Source organism: Rattus rattus, chromosome 7 (genome assembly GCF_011064425.1).
Source record: "Rattus rattus isolate New Zealand chromosome 7, Rrattus_CSIRO_v1, whole genome shotgun sequence".
NCBI classification, from domain to species: domain Eukaryota; kingdom Metazoa; phylum Chordata; class Mammalia; order Rodentia; family Muridae; genus Rattus; species Rattus rattus.
Window position 1 is genome coordinate 113,700,687 of NC_046160.1, and position 19,253 is coordinate 113,719,939.

General features: G+C 47.2%; 1 protein-coding gene across 3 annotated transcripts in view; it reads right to left on the reverse strand.

Annotated features, from left to right (window-relative positions):
* The window catches only part of Lgmn (legumain), a 38,161-nt gene extending 21,267 nt beyond the window's left edge, over positions 1 to 16,894 (reverse strand). For 2 of the 3 annotated variants that reach the window (XM_032908274.1, XM_032908271.1), the window contains exons 1-2: positions 16,772 to 16,894; positions 4,701 to 4,873 (exon numbers count right to left, since the gene is read on the reverse strand). In XM_032908274.1, the coding sequence (XP_032764165.1) occupies positions 4,701 to 4,844 (144 nt within the window). In that variant the 5' untranslated portion in view covers positions 4,845 to 4,873; positions 16,772 to 16,894. Of the gene's footprint in view, positions 1 to 4,700; positions 4,874 to 16,732 lie in introns of all 3 variants that reach the window. The other variant, XM_032908272.1, reaches the window with a different exon arrangement.
* Positions 16,895 to 19,253: the final 2,359 nt, after the last annotated feature.

Genomic DNA, 19,253 nt, shown 5'->3' on the forward strand with positions numbered 1-19,253 from the left:
TAACTGAATTGATATGTAAATAACATGTGGACTTTGGTCTGCATGCAATGAGCCAGCAAAAGCAGTGTTTGTTTGTTTGTCTTTTGTTTTTGTTTTTTCTTTTCTTTCCCTAACAAAAGCTCAGAGCTGTCTGGAGATCTCTGGAGAGCAAACTCAGCTCTTTTTATTTTCTAGAATTTTTTTTTCTAACAGGATCTCTGTTTAGTCAGATTTTTAGTCAGAAAAATCCATGAAGAGCAAACTCAGCTCTTTTAGAATTTTTTTTCTGACAGGATTTCTGAAATCCCAAGAATTATTAGAGAGTTGACACAGCTCTTTTAGAATGTTGTCTAGCTCCTTTCCAAAGAAGGCTTTCCGAAGAGCAACCATAGCTCTTTGTGATTTTTTTTTTTTCCTGGCTTCCTGATTTTGATTGGAAAACCCAAGAATTACTTTTACAATGTTTTTCTAATAGGATTTTTGACTTGGTCAGAAAACTCATCCAGAGAGCTTTTGGAATTTGTATTAGCAGAAAGATGTCTCAAGCTAGCTGTTTCAACCAGAGTTTTTTAGAATAGAAGAAAAAGCTGTCTAGAGCAGAGCAGAACATACACACACACACACACACACACACACACACACACACACACACACACAAATACATGAGGGAGGGGAGAAGAGGGAGGGAGAGGGAGAGGATGCAGTCTGAAAAGCTGTCTCAAGCAGACTACAGAGCCAATAGCTATCTATAGAGAGCTGTCTAGGGAGCCATCTTGAGCAGAACATAGGCCGCCATCTTGAACCCACAATTTGACTTGAGTAATTTGTTGTTGCCCCCCACCGCCGCCGCCGCCGCCCAAGACACCCAGACCAAACGGAGGCTGGTCCCTGGCATTAAGCCTGTACCACCATCCTGCTAATCACCACATCCTGGGCTGTGGAACTAACTAACCGTCAATTTATTAATTCCTTCTTTATTATCCCCTGCTCCTGGATTTATGCTTCAAAAATAGACTGCTCAAACCCTTTCAAGGCCGTTGTGTCAGCTCCCAAGACTGACCCAGACCCTAACCAGTTAGAAGCAGCAGCAGCAGCACCCCTCCCCACTCCCCCCTCTCCCCGCAGTGAATACAGTTAGTTTTAGTTTATTTCTGACTTTGGTGGTCCGCTCCTCACTATGTGCATGCCCCGTGATCCTAAAACCCTGGAGCTGGGGTAACCATTTTGTGACAACCAGTACTTTTCTGAACACAGGGCCTCAAAACGGAAAACATGGGTTTGAGTCAAACGGCCTGAGTTTAACTGGCCAGCCTAGGACCTCTCCACACTGGCTGTCTGAAACACTGAGGAGATGCCAGGCATGGTGGCTCGTGCATGCACACCTTTGGTCTCAGGACAGGGAGAAGGCTCTCTGTTGAGTTTGAGGCTAACCTGCTCTTTCAATCCTGAGGAACCACAGGCCTCTGTGAATACATCCAGTTAAAACCTGCAGAGCATCAAGGGAGAGCTCTTGAATGACTTAACCTCCAGGTAATATTTAGCCAGTGTATTCTCCTGAGCTGGTTGTATAAAGACCGAGCAGCTGATGAGCCAGCATACTTGCTGCCTGCGTGATCTGTGCTTAGCTAATCTTTTCACTCAAAGGAGAAGCAATCGGTCATGATACAGCTCTTAATCAGGCCAAATTTCCTTCCTGGCCAGCACACAGAGGCCATTCAAGATGAGTCAGAACTTCACCGAAACCAACCCTGACGGCACACGGAAGCCAAGCACCCTGACACTCACAGGGACACAGCTGGCCACTGGCTGTCCAGCAGCCAAACACCTGTACCGTGGATAATCTAACCTGACACTCCCTGGGACTCATGTACCCACTGGATTTCAATGATTCATCATGAGAAAGGGACAGAGGGGACAGCAGGATGGCTCTACTGATATAAAGATTTGCTGCCAAGTCTGACAACCTGTCTGATTCCTGGGACCTACACAGTAGATTGGGAAAATCAACACCTGCAAGATTATCCTCTGACTTCCACACATGTGCCATAATAGACTTGTGCCCACACATACACACACATCCGTGCAGACATAGAGAAACATAATAAAACTTTCTATTAAAGGATACACATTATCTTGATAGTAACTTTAATAGTAATTACATGGTGAACTGATATTCATTTGGACATCTGGCTTACATAAGATGTCAAAATTAACTTCCTAGATATTTTTCTGTGTTTATACATCTGTGAATAGGTGTGTGTTTGTATTGTGGATAGGTGTGTATGTGTGTTTACATTGTGTATAGGCGTGTGTGTGTTTATAGTGTATAACTGTGTGTTTAAGTATGTTTATATTGTTTATAAGTGTGTGTGTTTATATTGTGTATGGGAGAGTGTGTGTGTGTGTGTGTGTGTGTGTGTGTGTGTGTGTGAGAGAGAGAGAGAGAGAGAGAGAGAGAGAGAGAGAGAGAGAGAGAGAGAGAATGTGAATGTGGAGGCAAAAGAACAATCTGGTGTGTTGCTCCTTGGGTGCTGTGGTGGTTTGAATAAGAATGGCCCCCATTAGTCTCATATATTTGCAAGCCTGGTGCCCACTTGGTGACCTACTTGGATAGATTAGGAGGTATGGCCTTCTTGGAGGACGTAGTTGAGTCACTAGGGGTGGGCTTTCAGGTTTCAAAAACCTGAAACCACACCAGGCCCAGCTTACACCAGGCCCAGCATCTCTCCACCTGCTGCACCCAGACCACCCTGCCTGACACGATAATCGACTGACCCTCTAAAATTATACACAAACATTATATATAAGTCCCCAATTAAATGCTTTCTTTTCTAAGAGCCTCTTTGATCGTGTCTCTCCACAGCAAGGGAACTGAGACTAAGACAGGTGCTATTCACTTTATTTATTTTATGTGTGTATATATGTATGTCTCCATGCATATATGCACTTGTATGTGCAGTTTGCCAAGTCCAGAGCAGGCATCAGATCCCCTGGAACTAGAGTTACAGGAGGCTATGAGCTCCCTGATATGGCAGCTGAGACCCAAACCCAGAACCTCCAGAAGAACAGCAAATGCTATTAACCACTGACCTACCTCCCCGGCCTGGCCCCCAGTACTCCATTTTTGGCCTGGAGTTTATCAGGCAGACTAGGCTGGCTGGCCAGTGAGTCGAGGGACGCAGCTGTTTCTACCTCCTTATACAGAACTGGGATTACAACACGCAACAGTCCTCCTTGCTGTTTTTCTAGGAGCTGAACTCAGATCCGCGTGCACAGCAGGCATTTAACTGAATAGCCTATCCCCGAAGTCCCTCCTACCCATTCTAAGCTTTTTCAAATGTGGCTGCTAGAAATTTTTCCATGACTCATGCAGCTCTTACTGGACTGGGTGGCTCTCAAGCCAGCTGGCTGGGTCTGGATCCCACCCCACCCCCTCCTTGTGCCGCTTACAACTCCACTGCCCCGGGTGGACTACTGGCCTCCCCAGATCTCCATCCAAGTGCTGGTGGTTAAAGAAGGATTAGGAACAGGTCCAGTGCCACAGTGGTGAGGATTAAAGGATCTAAATGCCTTGGGGAGAGCCTGTAACATGATCCTGTGATAATCTAGGTACCTGGCATGAAAAAAAAATCAACCTTTTAACTAGCTCTGTCCCGTAGACCAGACTGGCTTCAAACTCAGAGACCTGCCTGCCTCTGCCTCCAAGTGATAGGACTGAAAGAGTGTGCCGCCACGCCTGGCTAACTCTACTTTTTAAATGACTGTGTTACCGTTCACATGTAAGTCAGCCTTTTAGATACAGCGCGCCACACGACCACGGCCACTTTCTAATTCTAGAACATTCTCGCTCCCTGCAACAGGATCTAATCCTGTGAGCAGTCAACTCCTCAGACTCTCCTCTGCTCAGGCCCCCACTTCCCTGTAGATTTTCCTAGTCTGAAGTGCCATTTAGCGGATTGATTAAATGTTTGGTCTTTGTTGAGTGGCTTCTTTTACTTAGCATGTGTTTACGGTTTGACCACATTGAAACACACGTAACTACTCCTTCCTTTCCGTGGCCAAATCTCGTGCCCATCTACATACTGGACAATGTGAGTAAGGCTGATACCGGTGCGAGATTTTACACACCACACCTTGGGGTGGGGCTCTTTGGATTGCAGGGTTTGCTGTTTCACCAACCCCATCCCCACCCACCACTGCCAGCTTCCCCAAGGCCACCCTTTCCTCCTAGCAGGAAGCCTTTCTGTTACCTGTGCCTTTCTCTCTCACTTCCACAAGCTGATTTGCAGGATACAGGAGGGATGAGGTGGTGTAAAGGGACCAAGGTGTGGAGGGCAGAGGGGCCAGAAGTGCATTCCCCAGAGCTTCAGCCCTGCTTGCCTCTCACCAAACGGCCTCAGTCCAATCACCCCCTCTCTCTAGCCCTTGGTGCCTTTTCTATAACATGAAGGTGTTAGCCCAAGGGCTCTCACCTGGTAATCTTGCGCCTGAGATATGCGGTGATGTCTAAATGCATTTTGAGTTTTGAGTTGTGACAGGCAGGCAAGTGATGCACGACCACTTCAGATCCAGTGCAGACCCAAAAGGGGAATAAGTCCTGGTTCTAAAGGCCACCATTGTAGGAAGGTGAGGAAATCCCACTGAAGCAAAACCATCTTCCAAAATGGCCACGCCATTTTCGTAGACACAAAGCCAGTGACAAGAGCGCTTAGGTTTCTTACCTGGTGTCGGTAATTATACCAGCCATTGGAGCCCGCCACAATCACCACCCAGTGCTTGCCGCCGTCCTCAGGGTCATCCACACCGATGTGAGCGGCACCAGCACCCAGCACTAGGCTGAGAAGCACAGCCACTTTCCAGGCCATTCTGCACCCACAGTGTCCGCTTCAGAAGACTGAAAAGGAAAACACAGCCAATTTAAAAGGGTCAGGAACTTCCGGAGATAACATCACGTCGTCACCTGGAGTCAGGAGGACTGGCTGCTCGGCCCAGAGGAATGTGCTGAGGGTAACAGCTAAGATAAAAAGTAAAAAAAAAAAAAAAAACTAGGACCTTTGGTCACTGTGGGGGAGGACAGCCCTGTCCTTACCTCGTAAACCTTCAGGAGCCAGCAGCGCCCACTACCAACCAATACCCAGAAGGCACTTAGACCAGCTTTTCAAGTTCCTACCACAACTCAAAATGCAGACGACACCCACCAGTCCCTGAACTGTTTGCCCAAGAACGCACATGGAAAAATGCACAAAGCAGACGTATAAATTTAACAGGAGTATTTTTGTTGGGTAGTGGGCAGAACAGGGGACTCTCCTAAACTACCCCCTTTTCGTTATAATAAATACCTATTACTGTAAAATGTATTTACAGTTATTTATTTATGTATGAGTGCTCTGTCTATATATATATATTCCTACATGCAAAAGAGGGCATCTGATACTGTTTCAGATGGTGGTGAGCCGCCATGTGGGTTGCTGGGAATTGAACATCAGAACCTCTGGAAGAGCAGACAGTACTCTTATCCACAGAGCCATCTATCTCTCCAGCCCGTAATTACACTTTTTAAAGTTATTCATGGCAGGTGGGGGTAATTACTGCCATGCAGAGGGCAATTTTAGGGAGTTGGTTCTCTCCTTCCACTCTGTGGACCCCAGGGGTTAAACTCTGGTTGACTGGCTTGGCGGCAGGCATCTCTGCCCATTGAGCTATCTCACCAGCTTCAATGTTACTTTTTTTTTTTTCCGGAGCTGAGGACTGAACCCAGGGCCTTGCACTTGCTAGGCAAGCACTCTACCACTGAGCTAAATCCCCAACCCCTTCAATGTTACTTTTAAAGTATATTCAGTACATGAGCAAGAGTGTGAACTCAAGTTTCCAAGAAGGGGCACAGGGAGAGGAGGAGGGAAGGAGATCGGGAAAGGGGCAATGGAGAGAGAGAGAGAGAGAAAAGGGGGAAGGAGGGGGAAGGGGCATGAGTTAAAGATTCTACAAAGCCGGAAGATTGGGCTTCAAGATTATGGAGTTAAAATGTTGCAGACTAGAGCCAAAGACCTTGAGATATTTTTACCCCCCTGAAAGCCATTCATTGTTCTTCCCTGTGTCTAATCTAACATCCTTGTGACTATTCAACCCTTACAATGCAGCCCTTAGCAGACTACTAAAGTCGACCAATCCAAAAGCCAAGAATGTCATCAGTTAGCATCTGAACCCTATAACAGCCATGCCTTCTTTGCCGTCTATGGTCCCCACTACCACTACAAAGGCAAATCCTTTGATTTATGACGTTTTTTGTTTTTGTCCCGAGTGAAAACGACATCGACCACTTCAGCATGGTATCTGTTCTCCCTGGGCACAGTCATTCATATTTGGGTCCCCATGAAGTGAGAGCTGTGTTTCTGTGTCACCAACAGCGATGACAATTTAAGCCTTAGTGTGAGCCACCTGGATAAGCTATAATCAAACTCTCAACTCCTGTCTTTGTCACTTAACAAGTGCATGTGTCTGGGTTCCCGGTGGAGCAAACACTTTCATGTGCTTTACAAAGGGGGGAGGTTAAGAGGAGGCACTGCTCTTGGAGAGGACCTGAGCCCAGTTCCCAGCATCCACATTGGGTGGCTCACAATTGCCCTTAACTCCATCCAGGTGGAATCGAGGGGGTGGGGGAGACCTGTCTCCAAGCTCCACAGGCACCTACACTCGCGTGCACATTACATACACACATACATACCTAAAAATAAAAATAAGTATTTCAATGAGCGGTGGTGGTGCACACCCTTAATCCCAGCCCCTGGGAAGCAGAGGCAAGCCAGGTCTACAGAGCGAGTTCCAGGACAGCCAGGGACACAGAGAAACCCTGTCTCAAAAACCCAAAATAAATAAATGATACTTTGTCTTAAAAAAAGAAAAAAAGGGAGGAAGGAAGTGATAGGTCCATTGTTTCTGGAGACTTATCCTTGACCAAAGACCAGCTCTGTGTTTTCTGGATTCTTGGGCTGTTAGTTTCTGCCCCATAGTTCCACATCTTAAGACTTTATGCTTAAGGAAGTACCCAGCCTATACTCTACTTTAATGTCAAAACTTGTTTCATACTGTTTTGAGACAAATGTCTTGATGTGTTTCCCAGGCTTATCTCCAACAACAGGCAAACAATCTTCCTGCCTCAGCTTCCAGAGTACCTGGGACTGCAAGCATGTGCCAGCAAACGTACTAATGCCAAACCTTGAACACCCTTCTTACCACACGAGGTAGTAATAAGGCCATATGCTGGCCACCATACACTGTGACGTGAGCTCTCCCTGGGTCCTGACTCTGGTGTTCTGAAATGACTCACCCAGGTCTGTGACCCTGTGATAAGAGGTGCAGAGGACTCAGCAGCAAGGAGGAGCCGGCATGGCTGGCTCTGCCTAGCTTCTGCCCTCAAGAAAACACACAGCAGCTGTCTCTAAGATGGTCGTCTCTAAGAGGAAGAACTCCATCCTCTGGCCTAACCCTTCAGTGAGGGAGAAGGGGAAGAAGCCAGCGCACCCAAACTGGTGTCTCCAGTGAGGATGCTACATCATGCATCCGTTCACACGAGGATCTCCCTGGGTACAGACTGCATCTCCAAAGCACTCCTGGGTACTCAGGTGCCGCCAGTCTCAGACTACAGTTGGATGCAGAGATGCTGGCCTAAGACCCATGGCTCCAGTACTTGGCCCTAAACCCAGCATCTTTGGGACTGTGATGCTTGGCCACTGCAAATGTCTCAAGCTCAAGAACCAAATCCTCAGTCAGTGCAAATTAAGATTTCTTCCTCCTCTTCCTCTTCCTCTTCCTCTTCTTCCTCTTCTTCCTCCTCCTCCTTCCTCCTCATTTTCTACTCCTTCCTCCGTATCCTCTTCCTCTTCCTCCTCATCCTCTTCCTCCTCATCCTCTTCCTCATCTTCTTCCTCTTCCTCATCCTCTTCCTCTTCCTCCTCATCCTCTTCCTCTTCCTCATCTTCTTCCTCTTCCTCCTCATCTTCTTCCTCTTCCTCCTCATCCTCTTCTCCTTCCTCCTCATCCTCTTGCTCTTCCTCCTCATCCTCTTCCTCTTCCTCATCTCCCCCTTCCCCTCCCCACCTCATACCTTAGTATACCACGTGCCGAGATTACAGCACTTACCACCACACCAGCTTGAATTCCCATTTCTTTTGTTCAAGGTCCAAGGTTCATGCAGGAGTTAACTACAGTAAATGCTTCCAGATCAGCTGTCGGTCCCCAGAGTATGGGGGAGTATGAGATATAACAGATGAGTTTAGTGAGCTGCTGAGGTGGTTTCAATGCCAGGACCTGCTGGTTTGTCGTCCCCCGAGCTGGGGAACCCAGGGCCTTGAGCTTGCTAGGCAAGCGCTCTACCACTGAGCTAAATCCCCAATCCCTGCTGGTTTGTTTTTTTTTTTTTTTTTTTTTTTGGTTCTTTTTTTTCGGAGCTGGGGATCGAACCCAGGGCCTTGCGCTTCCTAGGTAAGCGCTCTACCACTGAGCTAAATCCCCAGCCCCCCTGCTGGTTTGTTAATAGGCACCCAAGAAGCTCCTCATAGTCCTGAAGTCCTAATTAGGGTCCCCATGAGGCATATTCAGACAAAGGGCAAGCAAAGAGGACACTAAAGAACAGAAGCACGTGTCCCCAGAGCTCTCCAAGGGCCCTACCAGGAGGTAGTAAGCATGACCACCAGCAGGCTTCTCCACCCTGCACTCCTTCAGCTGCCTGAAAGCTTTCCTCAGGATCCAGTCAGCCATGTTTTCCTATAAAGGCCAAACAGTAAATACTTTTGACTTTGCAGGCCAGGCCATCTCCAACACAGCCATTCGACCCTGCCAATGTATCATGAAAGCAACCACAGACAACACGGAAATGAATGACTATAGCTACTTGAATAAAACGTTATTAAAAACGAACAAACAGCAACAGGTAGCAAGTTTGGCCTGTGGGTCAGATTACTGACTTTGCCCTTAGGAAACAGAATGAGCTCCTGGTCCCAAGGGCAGCCCAGATAGCTGAAATAATCTCCCATTAAAAGCAACAAACTGGTTCCTGGTTTACACATCAGTCTCTGCTGAGTTTGGTTCGAGTGACATCCGAGTGATGCATCCCGTAGGTGGCAGTGACACGTGATCTTCCTCCTCATATTTAGGGGGAAATAAATAAATAAACGGCACAGCTTTCGATGTCCAAAGTTTCCAGATCCAGAGATTTTTTTTTTTTTTTTTTTTTAACCAAGCTTGGATCAAAAACACTTTGAGGGGTTGGGGAGGAAGCTCAGAGTCAGTCTCTTGCCACAAATACATGGGGACCTGAGTTTGAATCAAGGGAACCCATGTCAAAGCTGGGTGTGGTAGCGGTCATCTGTAATCCCTCCACCCCCTCCTCCAGTGAGATGGAAGAAATAGGCAACTCTGTAGACGCTCACGAGTAGACAGCCTGGCCTATTAAGCAGTAAACCACAGAGACTCTGTCTTAATCAAGTTGGAAAGATAAACACCAGAAGTTGCCTCATGACCTCCATAGCCACCTGAAGCACTCACACGCCTACATTCAAACAGGTATGTGTACGCACATGCATGCACACGTGGGTTGCACCTAAGCTATATTTGTAAGTCTTTTTTTTTCCTCTTGGCACCACCTCCAGGGCACAACAGGCTGACAACTAACTTTGTACCTGTAAAAGTCCTAGGTACTCCAGTCATACAACGAGGAGTTAAAAGTTACGGGGGAGCAAGCCTGGGCTCTATGCAAACGATGCCATTTCCCTTAATGGACTCGAGCATCCTATTTGGTATCCAAGGGAACCTTGGCAGCGGTCCACGGGATACCCAGATGACTGTTCTGGAAATAGTGTACAACCTGACTATGAGCAGCAAAACAGACACAGCCTGTCTAGCCGCCTCGATTAGCCAGCACTGTGGCAGCCATACAAGCCCAGCCCTTGGCTGCGCTCACAGTATCTGGTTTATCTTCCGTTCCTCTCATACACGTGCCACAGAACTGCTAGGCACGGATAGCAGACAGGCCAAGGTCTGCCATGATCCATTTACTCATTCATCCTCACAGCTGATGAGCTCACAGACGACCCCTGTGAACACACATCGCTCCTTTCAGACTGGGAGGAAACCAAGACTGGGAGAAGGGGTGAAACTTGCAGATCAGTGACAGGATGCGAATCTGGCTGAGTGGGTTATTCGTGTCACATGCACCACCACCTTCACTGCTCCTGGAAAATCCTGGTGGGTTCCATGACCACAGACACCAACGGTTCCAGCTTGGGGCCCAAACACAGAGTAGATCTTCAGCCTTTCCCCAAGCACACCCATGACCTCTCGCATGCTATTTTAAAGCATTAGCGGGAGCTCTTCTGCGCCCCCATCATGTAGACCTTTAACCACACTAAAGTCACATGACAAACCTCATGAACTTTCCCCATGGCCAAAAGTTTGTCCTAACCTTTGCCATTGCCCCCTTGTCACTGTTCAGCTACAGGCTGGGCCAGAAGGTCAAAGTAAGGACTTTCACTCGACATCAAAAAAAAAAAAATGGTCATCAAATGGACTTAATTCAACCAGGGACACTGGGACAAAGGGAGCATTCCAAACTGTCACAAGCATATAAGTAACAGAGGCAAGATCATGGGGCCACTTACGTGGCTCGGTCAAGATCAAAGCCAGGTATGACAACTCCATCACCACAGGTGTGACCTCTCACCGCCAGCTACCACTGGGTCAGGTGCAGCAAGCCGCACCAAGAAGCTAGCTGGTTAAATGACAACATCGTTGAAGAACTTTCCAAATGGGCACGTCTTCATCATGCTCTGTTCTCTGGAGGTTAAAGTAAAGGCATCCTGTAAACAGCTGACAGTGTGTGAGGAACAAAAAGGTGGTCTGGACTGTCCCCTCGTCTTGTAGCTTTGTTGACACAGGGTCTCGTTATAGAGCAAAGACCAGCCCGAAACTCACAATCCACCTGTTCCAACTCCAAAACCACGAGGATTCTAGGGGCTGGCCTGCTAGAGCTGTTTCCTTAACCGAACTTTCTTTTGCTGTGTTGGCTTTCTGTTTTGTTTCACTGTATTGTACTCTGTTGTATTTTGAGACAGTCTCAGGTAGCCCAGGCTGGCCTCAAACTGACTATGTAAGCTAAGAACGATTTAGCATTCCAGATCCTTAGCCAGCACTCCAGAGGCAGAGGCCGATGGGCTTCTGAGTTCAAGCCATCCTGGTCTACAGAGTGAGTTCCAGGACAGTCAGGGTTACACAGAGAAGCCCTATCTTGAATCCCCCTCCCCACTACTCCCCTCCTCGAGAAGAAATTCCAGAACCTCCTGCCTCCACCTCCCAAGTCCTGGAGTTACAGTGTTCCACATGGTTTGAGGTGCTAGGGGTCGAGCCCAGGGTCTCACAAGTGCTAGGCAATGCTCTATGTCTAAGCTGTATCCTCAGCCTTAATCTCGATCTAAAACAGGTCCCCCTGCGACAGTGACCACCGCTCCCTTTCTAATAGGACCTCAGAATGAAGGCCTCGGTCTCGTGTCTTTTGGCTTTACTGCTGACTAAAGTAAGTAGATCCTATCTCGAATGAAAATGTCTTACCAGATGAGTTTATTATTCCTCTCAACCAGGAGACTACAAGGTCGGCCGAGAGCCAGATCTAGACTACAGACTAGGAAACCTTTCTGGGCCCATCTAATTATGGCTCCATCAAAATTACTGTCTACCTATTTCCTGTGGATAAGGAAGGGGTTATGCAAATAATGAATGTAGACATGCAAATGAATTCTAACAAAGGGTGGTGTCTTAGTTATGGTTTTACTGCTGTGAACGGACACCTGGACCAACCCAACGCAGGGTTTATCAGGGCAGCATTTACTTGAGGCTGGCTCACAGGGTCAGTCCATTATCATCAGGGTGGGAGCATGGCACCGTCCAGGCAGGCATGGTGCAGGAGGAGCTGAGAGTTCTACATCTTCATCTGAAGGCTTCTAGGAAACTGGCTTCCAGGCAGCTAGTCCAAGCCCACACCCACAGTGACACAACTACTCCAAGAAGGCCACTCCCTAGTCCGAGCATATACAAACCATCACAGGTGGCTACACAGATTTTCCTTTGCCCCCAATCCACCCCCACCCACATTTCACACTCTAAATTTCCAGTCTACAGGCAAGGCTGCACTCTGGGTCACTCTTTGAACTAGCTGCAATACCAATAAGTTTAATAAGTTAAGCAAAACTCTTAACACATGTTCTTTCTTAAGATGTATATGGTGATAACGTCACCTTTTTTTAAAAAAAGAAAAAAAAAGTATCTTTTACCATCACAGAAACTGCAAGCAGAATCGAAGCTGTCAGGGAGGCCTCAGGCGTCATCAGACATGACGTCTAGTGGGAGGTTGACCGGGCATCTCAATACTCGTATTTTTGATGCCCATTTCAAATTTGAATCCTTGTAAACCAAGGTTATTAGTTTTGAGAGTTGGTTCCATTACAGTCTGTGGTCTTTTTCCAAAAATGACTACAAGAGGCCTTACTACCTATAGGTTGATTCTGAAGTTAGACTTAAGAAAACCCTGGCTGGCCAGAACTCAAAAATATCCCCCCCCCCAAAAAAATATTCCCCAGCCTCGTTCTGAGCACTGGAACTGAAGGTGAGTGCTATCACACCCGGCTTGAAGTTAGGCTCTTGTCGGATTTTGATTTTGTTTGATTTTAGGCCTGCCAACGTAGCCACAGCTATAACTGACCTGGAACTCACAATGTAAACCAGGTGGCCTCCAAATCAGAGATTGGCCTGCTTGCCTCCAGAGTGCTGGATTAAAGGCCAGTGTCACCAGGCTGGAAGTGGAGTTACCGTATCTTTTTTTTTTTTTTTTTAACTTCAAGAAATTGAAGTCCTGTGTAGTGGTGGACAGAGTCCTAGCACTCTGGAGGAGGCAGGCAGGCTGAGCTCTGAGAGTTCAAAACCAGCCAGGACTACATAGTGAGTTCCAGGACTGCCAGAGCAAAAGGGTGAGACTCTGTCTTGAAAAAAAAAAAAAAAACTAAAAAAATAAAAAAATAAAGAAGAGCCAAGTGGTGGGGGCTCACACCTTTGGAAGGCAAAGGCAGGGGCATCTCTATGAGTTGCCTAATCTACAGAATAAGTTCCAGGACAGGCAAGGTTACATAGGGAAACCCTGTCTTAAAAAAACAAAAAGATGTAAACAAAACCACTCTGTCCCATTCACCTTCACGATTACCTAAACTACCAGCTGTTAATACCTTGTAACAATATTAGATCTTCATCCTCCATAACACCCACAAAACATTACAGATGGAATGTGGGCCTGGCGGTCCCATCCTTAGACACCCATGACACATTATTCTAAGTTAGCGTGTCTTCCCAATTAATGATACTCTTAAAGAGATCTGCCAACATCCAATAGACACTCTCTTCCTCTCAGAGTGGTAGGCTGTTTCTGGTTCTTTTAACCACTATAATAAGCAAGGCCACAAACACTGCAACAATACACAAATATCTATGGTGTTTCCAAGAATTGCATGGTGGTGGGAGACGGTCTTCGGTTTTTTGAGACAGGGTCTCTCTATCTAGCCCCGACTGTCCTGCAAATCTATGTAGACCAGGCTGGCCTTGAACTCATAGACTCTCTGCTCTCTGGTGCTAGAACGCTGGGTTTTTTAAACTCACCCTTTGGCAAGTGGCTACTTTGTTCTAAGGCGTGGCTCTCGGCCTTCCTAATGCATTGATACAGTCCCTCATGTTGTGATGATCCCGGACCATCAAATTATTTTCTTACTACTTCATAACAGTAATCTTGCTATCGTTATGAATTGTAATGTAAGTATCTGATAGGCAGGATATCTGATAGGCGACCCCCAAAGGGATTGAGACCCACGGGTTGAGAACCACTGTTCTAAGGCAAGTAGTCATGCCATTCTCTTCTACCTTTTCATCTGCGAGCATCAAACTTTACACTCCTCAAATCTGAAGGGTACATAAGAATCCGACTATGGATTTGGGGGTGAGAGGGGATCAATGATCCTTATCACATGCTTATTTAATCATTCAGATTTCGACATCCTCAATGCTCGTGACAATTTCATCACAAACTGAGATTTGAACTTGGTCTACTAAGCAACTTTCTGCCATTTAAAAAAAAATAATACTGGAGGGCCAAGGAGATGATCCAGTGGTTAAAGGAACTAGCCTAGAAAGTCTGATGCGCTGATTCCCAGAAGCCAAGAGATTTCACCTGAATCAGCGTCTGCCATCTCAGCACATCCACCCACGGGCAGAAGGAAATGGGTGAATCGCTGAGCTACTGAGATCCGGATAGCCTAGAGCTAGCTGTCCTCATCTCCACACATGGGCCACGGAGCTCTCACAACTAGGTGTGTACACACACATACACACTCACACACGTACACACGTGCTCATGCACACACAAATGGTAAAACAATTCAGAAAAAACAAAGTCCTAATGTTGGAGCCAAGAGTTTTGGGCACAATCTAAACTCCCGGCACTCTGGAGGCTGAGGAGGGAGAGTCACTGCAAATCCAAGGTCAGTCTGGGCTACAGAGTAAAAGCCTGTCTCACAAAAACAACAGTGGGGACTGGAGAGATGGCTCAGTGGTTAGGAGCACTGACTGCTCTTCCAGAGGTCCTGAGTTCAATTCCCAGCAACCACATGGTGGCTCACAACCATCTGTAACAGGATCCGATGCTCCTTTCTGGTGTGTCTGAAGACAGCATATGGTAAACTCACATACATAAAATAAATAAATCTTTGAAAAATAAATAATAACGGGACCTGATGTGGTGCACATCTTTAATCCCAGCACTCAGGAGGCAGAGGCAAGCCTATCTCTGTGAGTTGAGTCGAGCCTGGTCTCCATAGTTACAGGACAGCCAGGACTATGTAGAGACCCTGCCTCAAAAAAATAAGTATAGTAATAATAACAACGATAGCAAGAATAACAAGAACAACAATGAGCCTTTCCCCAAAAGAGTCGCAGGAAAGTTCCAGAAGCAGTGTTTTCACTTAAACGCAGTGAAACGTAACATGTGTTTTGTTTGGTTTTTTTTTTGGTTTGTTCGGGTTTTCTTGGTCAACACATCTATGTCACGCACACACAATGGTGGACCTAGAAAAGCAGAGCCAGAATGTCCCATGGCTTACTATCACTGGAGCTGTCACAATGCAGTCACCCAATGCTTTCCTCATATGCTCCTGCCAGTGCTGATGACGACAAGCCACTGTGCTGCCAACCTCATAATTATGTGCAGGACATGACCCTTCACTGGTTTGCTAGTGGCTCCAGAGAGTCCTCCCAGTTACTATAAATAGAGAACGCTCAGCCTCGCTCTTCTCATGCACACCGTACCATCTCCGATCTCACCTTTGAGCTCCACAGAGAGTGCCCTACACCACCCAGGCCCCTGTGAAAGCCCCACACACACACACAGTGTGCACACAGCAACATCGCCTTCTGACACGCATGTCTAAGGATGCATCCCCATCAATAAGCATCATCCCGGGCATGGTGTAGTCTACTTCCTTAACTGGTCCAGAATCTTCTACCACAGCTGTAATTCCCCTGGGGGTTACTGTGGTGCCCTTCTGGTCTTTAGTGTGACCTCCTCTAACACTTTTTACCCTACAAAACCTGTAAGGTAAAGAGAATTCTACACGAAAGGCAGCTCACTGGGTATTCAGGACAACATCTAAATTCCCCACTCCACTAAAGGGCATTTGAGATACATGTGACTATCGTCCTGGATCATTTCACTCCACACCTGTAATCCCTTACAGATTCCAGATCCAAAGCACTGTCCACAACTCTGCCTTGCTGTTCTCCAGGTAATACACCCTCCTCCACCACCACCACCACCTCCTCCTCCTCCTCCTCCTCCTCCTCCTCCATCACCACCACCATTCGGCTAGCCACCGCCCCATCTCTGTCCCTCCAACTTCACCCCACACCCCTCCACACCAAGTCCTAGTTCCTCCCAAATGAGGATTGGGTGTTGTCTCAGTACACAAAAGACTATCTCTACCCTCAACAAAGTAAATTCGTCTCAAAAATCTTAGCAAAGAACAAGGCATGGTGGCCCAGTCCTGTAATTCCAGCCCTCAGAAAACTGAGGCAGGAGGGTCATGAATTCAAAACCAACCTGGGCTACATGGTGAAGTTACTACAGCCCAACAAATATTTGGCTTACAGACCCAGAGTAAAGAATATTCCAGTAGCTACAGACTCAAATCCTGACCACTCATTTTTCATCTGTAAAACGGAGCATGTGACATCCATTCCATCCTCCAGTCCTTAGTGTTCACAGTTCTTACACAAAATAATCCTAACCCTAGAGGGCCAGGGACCACACAGGCTAGCTTTCGCTTTCAAGGTGGATTTGAGCCTCCCTGAAACCCACTAACTCTTCTCAGGAATATTCGGGGTATTCCTGTCGGGGTATTTTTGTTCAGATCGGGAATCGCCCCTCCCCGTGGGTGCAATACTCCAAGTTAAAAACATCAACAACCAAGCCCGGGGCTGCCAGGAACTGCTTGGCTGTGAAACCTCAGTAAATCGACTCCTCCTGCTGCCTCAGTTTCGCCCTCCAGGGCAACCCGCCGTTCCAGCAAAGCACACTCGCGACACAAACAAGTCTCCGGCTGGGAGCGTTCAGAAGGGAAATATTGCTCAGAAAGGGTCGAGGGATGGCAAGCCTAGCCAAAAAACGGTAAGTCACCTCTCGTGGGGCGCGGTCCTCCCGGGGGTCCCCGATTACCTGGGTGGGTGATCGCCGCGGTGACTGCAGAACCGTGGGAATTCCGTGCGTCGCGCAGACTCAGAGCAGCCACCTCTAGAGTCCGCCCCCGCTGTGATTGATCTGCAGCAACACGGATCCCTGAGCCCGGGATACCTGCGCATCTTGATTGGTGCGGCCTCGGAGTGTGGCGTATTAGGAAACCAATAGAAGCCGAGAGTGAGGCGGGCGAGCCAGAAAGACTACGAATCCCAGCGTGAATAGGCGGGGCTTCAGGGCCTGTGGGCGGAGCTTCAGGGTCCTGCTCTCAGAGGCTGGGGCTGTGCCTGTTCAATGAGCTAAGCTTGAGGACCTAGGTTTCTGGAGACTCTAGGGACAGTGAGTGAGAAGTCGCGCAAACTAACTGGTCTCTAGACTTGTCCACGCACTGGACCTATTGATGCTCCCCGATACTCCACCCACAAAGACTGTCGTATTATGTTGGTCTGCCTTGACCTATGATCACAACACCCACCCCACCCCAACCTCCAGAGATTACAGACCCCTAGCTTTACAGACAGGACATCTGACAAAATCAAGGAACTTTAAAATTTTTTTCAAGCTCCCAAAACACTTTCAGTGGAGGAAGCAAATCTTAGCAGTAGGGTTCCTGAATCCTAAAATCCTAATCCCTTCTCATGTCCCAAGTGTTAGATGTCACAGTGAGCTGGAGAGGAAATAAGATACTGTATATGCAAGTGCCATAAAAAGCTGGTATTCAGTGAACCGCGAATTGGATGGAGTTGTGTCAGAGTTCATGTAGTCTTGCCTGAGCATACCAGGGTTTTATTTTGGTATTTCTCTGTGTGTGTGTGTGTGTGTGTGTGTGTGTGTGTGTGTGTGTGTGTGTATACACTACTCTGTGTGTGTGTGTGTACACTACTCTGTGTGTATGTGTGTATACTACTCTGTGTATATGTGTGTACACTACTCTGTGTGTGTATGTGTGTACACTACTCTATGTGTGTGTACACTACTCTGTGTGTATATGTGTACACTACTCTGTGTGTGTACACTACTTTGTGTATATATGTGTACACTACTCTGTGTGTGTATGTGTGTACATTACTCTGTGTATGTGTGTACACTACTCTGTGTGTATGTGTGTACACTACTCTGTGTGTGTATGTGTGTACACTACTCAGTGTGTGTGTACACTACTCTGTGTGTATGTGTGTACACTACTCTGTGTGTGTACACTACTCCGAGTGTATATGTACACTACTCTGTGTGTGTATGTGCGTGCATGCGTGTGCATGTGTGTGCATGTGTGTGTATGTGTGTGTACATTCACGTACTTGCAAATGCATGTACATATGTATGCATATAAATGTAGAGGCTAGAGGTCAACCTTAGGAGCTGTCCTCCTTGTTTTTGTCTCTGTGCTTTGGTTTGATTTTTTGAGACGGGGTCTCTCATGCAGCCCTGGCTGTCCTGAAGCACAGTGTATAGACCAGGCCTTGAGCTCAGAGAGATCTAAATGCCTCTCCCTCTGAAGTCTTGGGATTAAAGACAAGCTTCACTATGCCCAGATCCACCATGTTTTGTAAAAACAGCATTTCTCATTTGGCCTGGAGCTTATGATCAAGCTAGCCTGCTGGGCAGTGAGTCCAGGAGATCAGTGCGTCTTTCTCCCTAGTGGTCACACTAGTTTGTCACACTTTGAGCTATTTCCCCATCCCCGAGTCTTTTTTTCCCCAAGTCTTAGGCCTGGTAACTCACAGCAGACCTGATACCTATCTTGGTTATTAAGATCACAGCCACATCTACCAGCTTGGTGTTATCTCTGTCCATTTTTGCAAACGAGGAGAGTTGAATAGTTGTGAGAGACTGCAAGGGGAGCTAAGTGAAGATAACGACGGACACTTGGAAGGAAACGTCTGGCAGATGTTGACCTTAGCATACGGCCACAGGGCCTAGGCGCACAGCTAGGTGACCTTGGGCTTCATTCAACCTATGACGAAACACACCTTGGGGCTTCCACCAAGAGTATTCGAAGCTCACTGAACATATTTACCAGGCCCTTTAAGTGCCACATGTAGTCAAGGATTGAGATAAATACGATTTTCTTTCTCCCCCTTGGGCATTCACTGTCCAGTAGAAGATAAAGTGTATCCTTAACCACTCCCTATTTCACACAGAATAAATGGTGAACTTTGACTGTTAGGCCTTAATAATAAAAGGGAAATCGTGATCTGTAGCCTGATATGTTTACACAAAAGGCCCGGGACAGCCCCTTTGCCCTCCCTCAGTGATAGTTGAGTTGAGTGGACCAGAAGAAAAGGCACTGTAAGTGGATACCCAATGGGAGAAGCTGCTGGGGGTTGCCAGGGTGATGGCCGGGGAGCCCAGGAGATCTGCAAGGTGATGTTCCTTAGGCCTGGGAGCACAGGAGAGCTCTGCTTTCAAGTTATCTGGATTCAGATTTCAACCCCACACCCTCTACAAGCTTTGAACTAGTTCA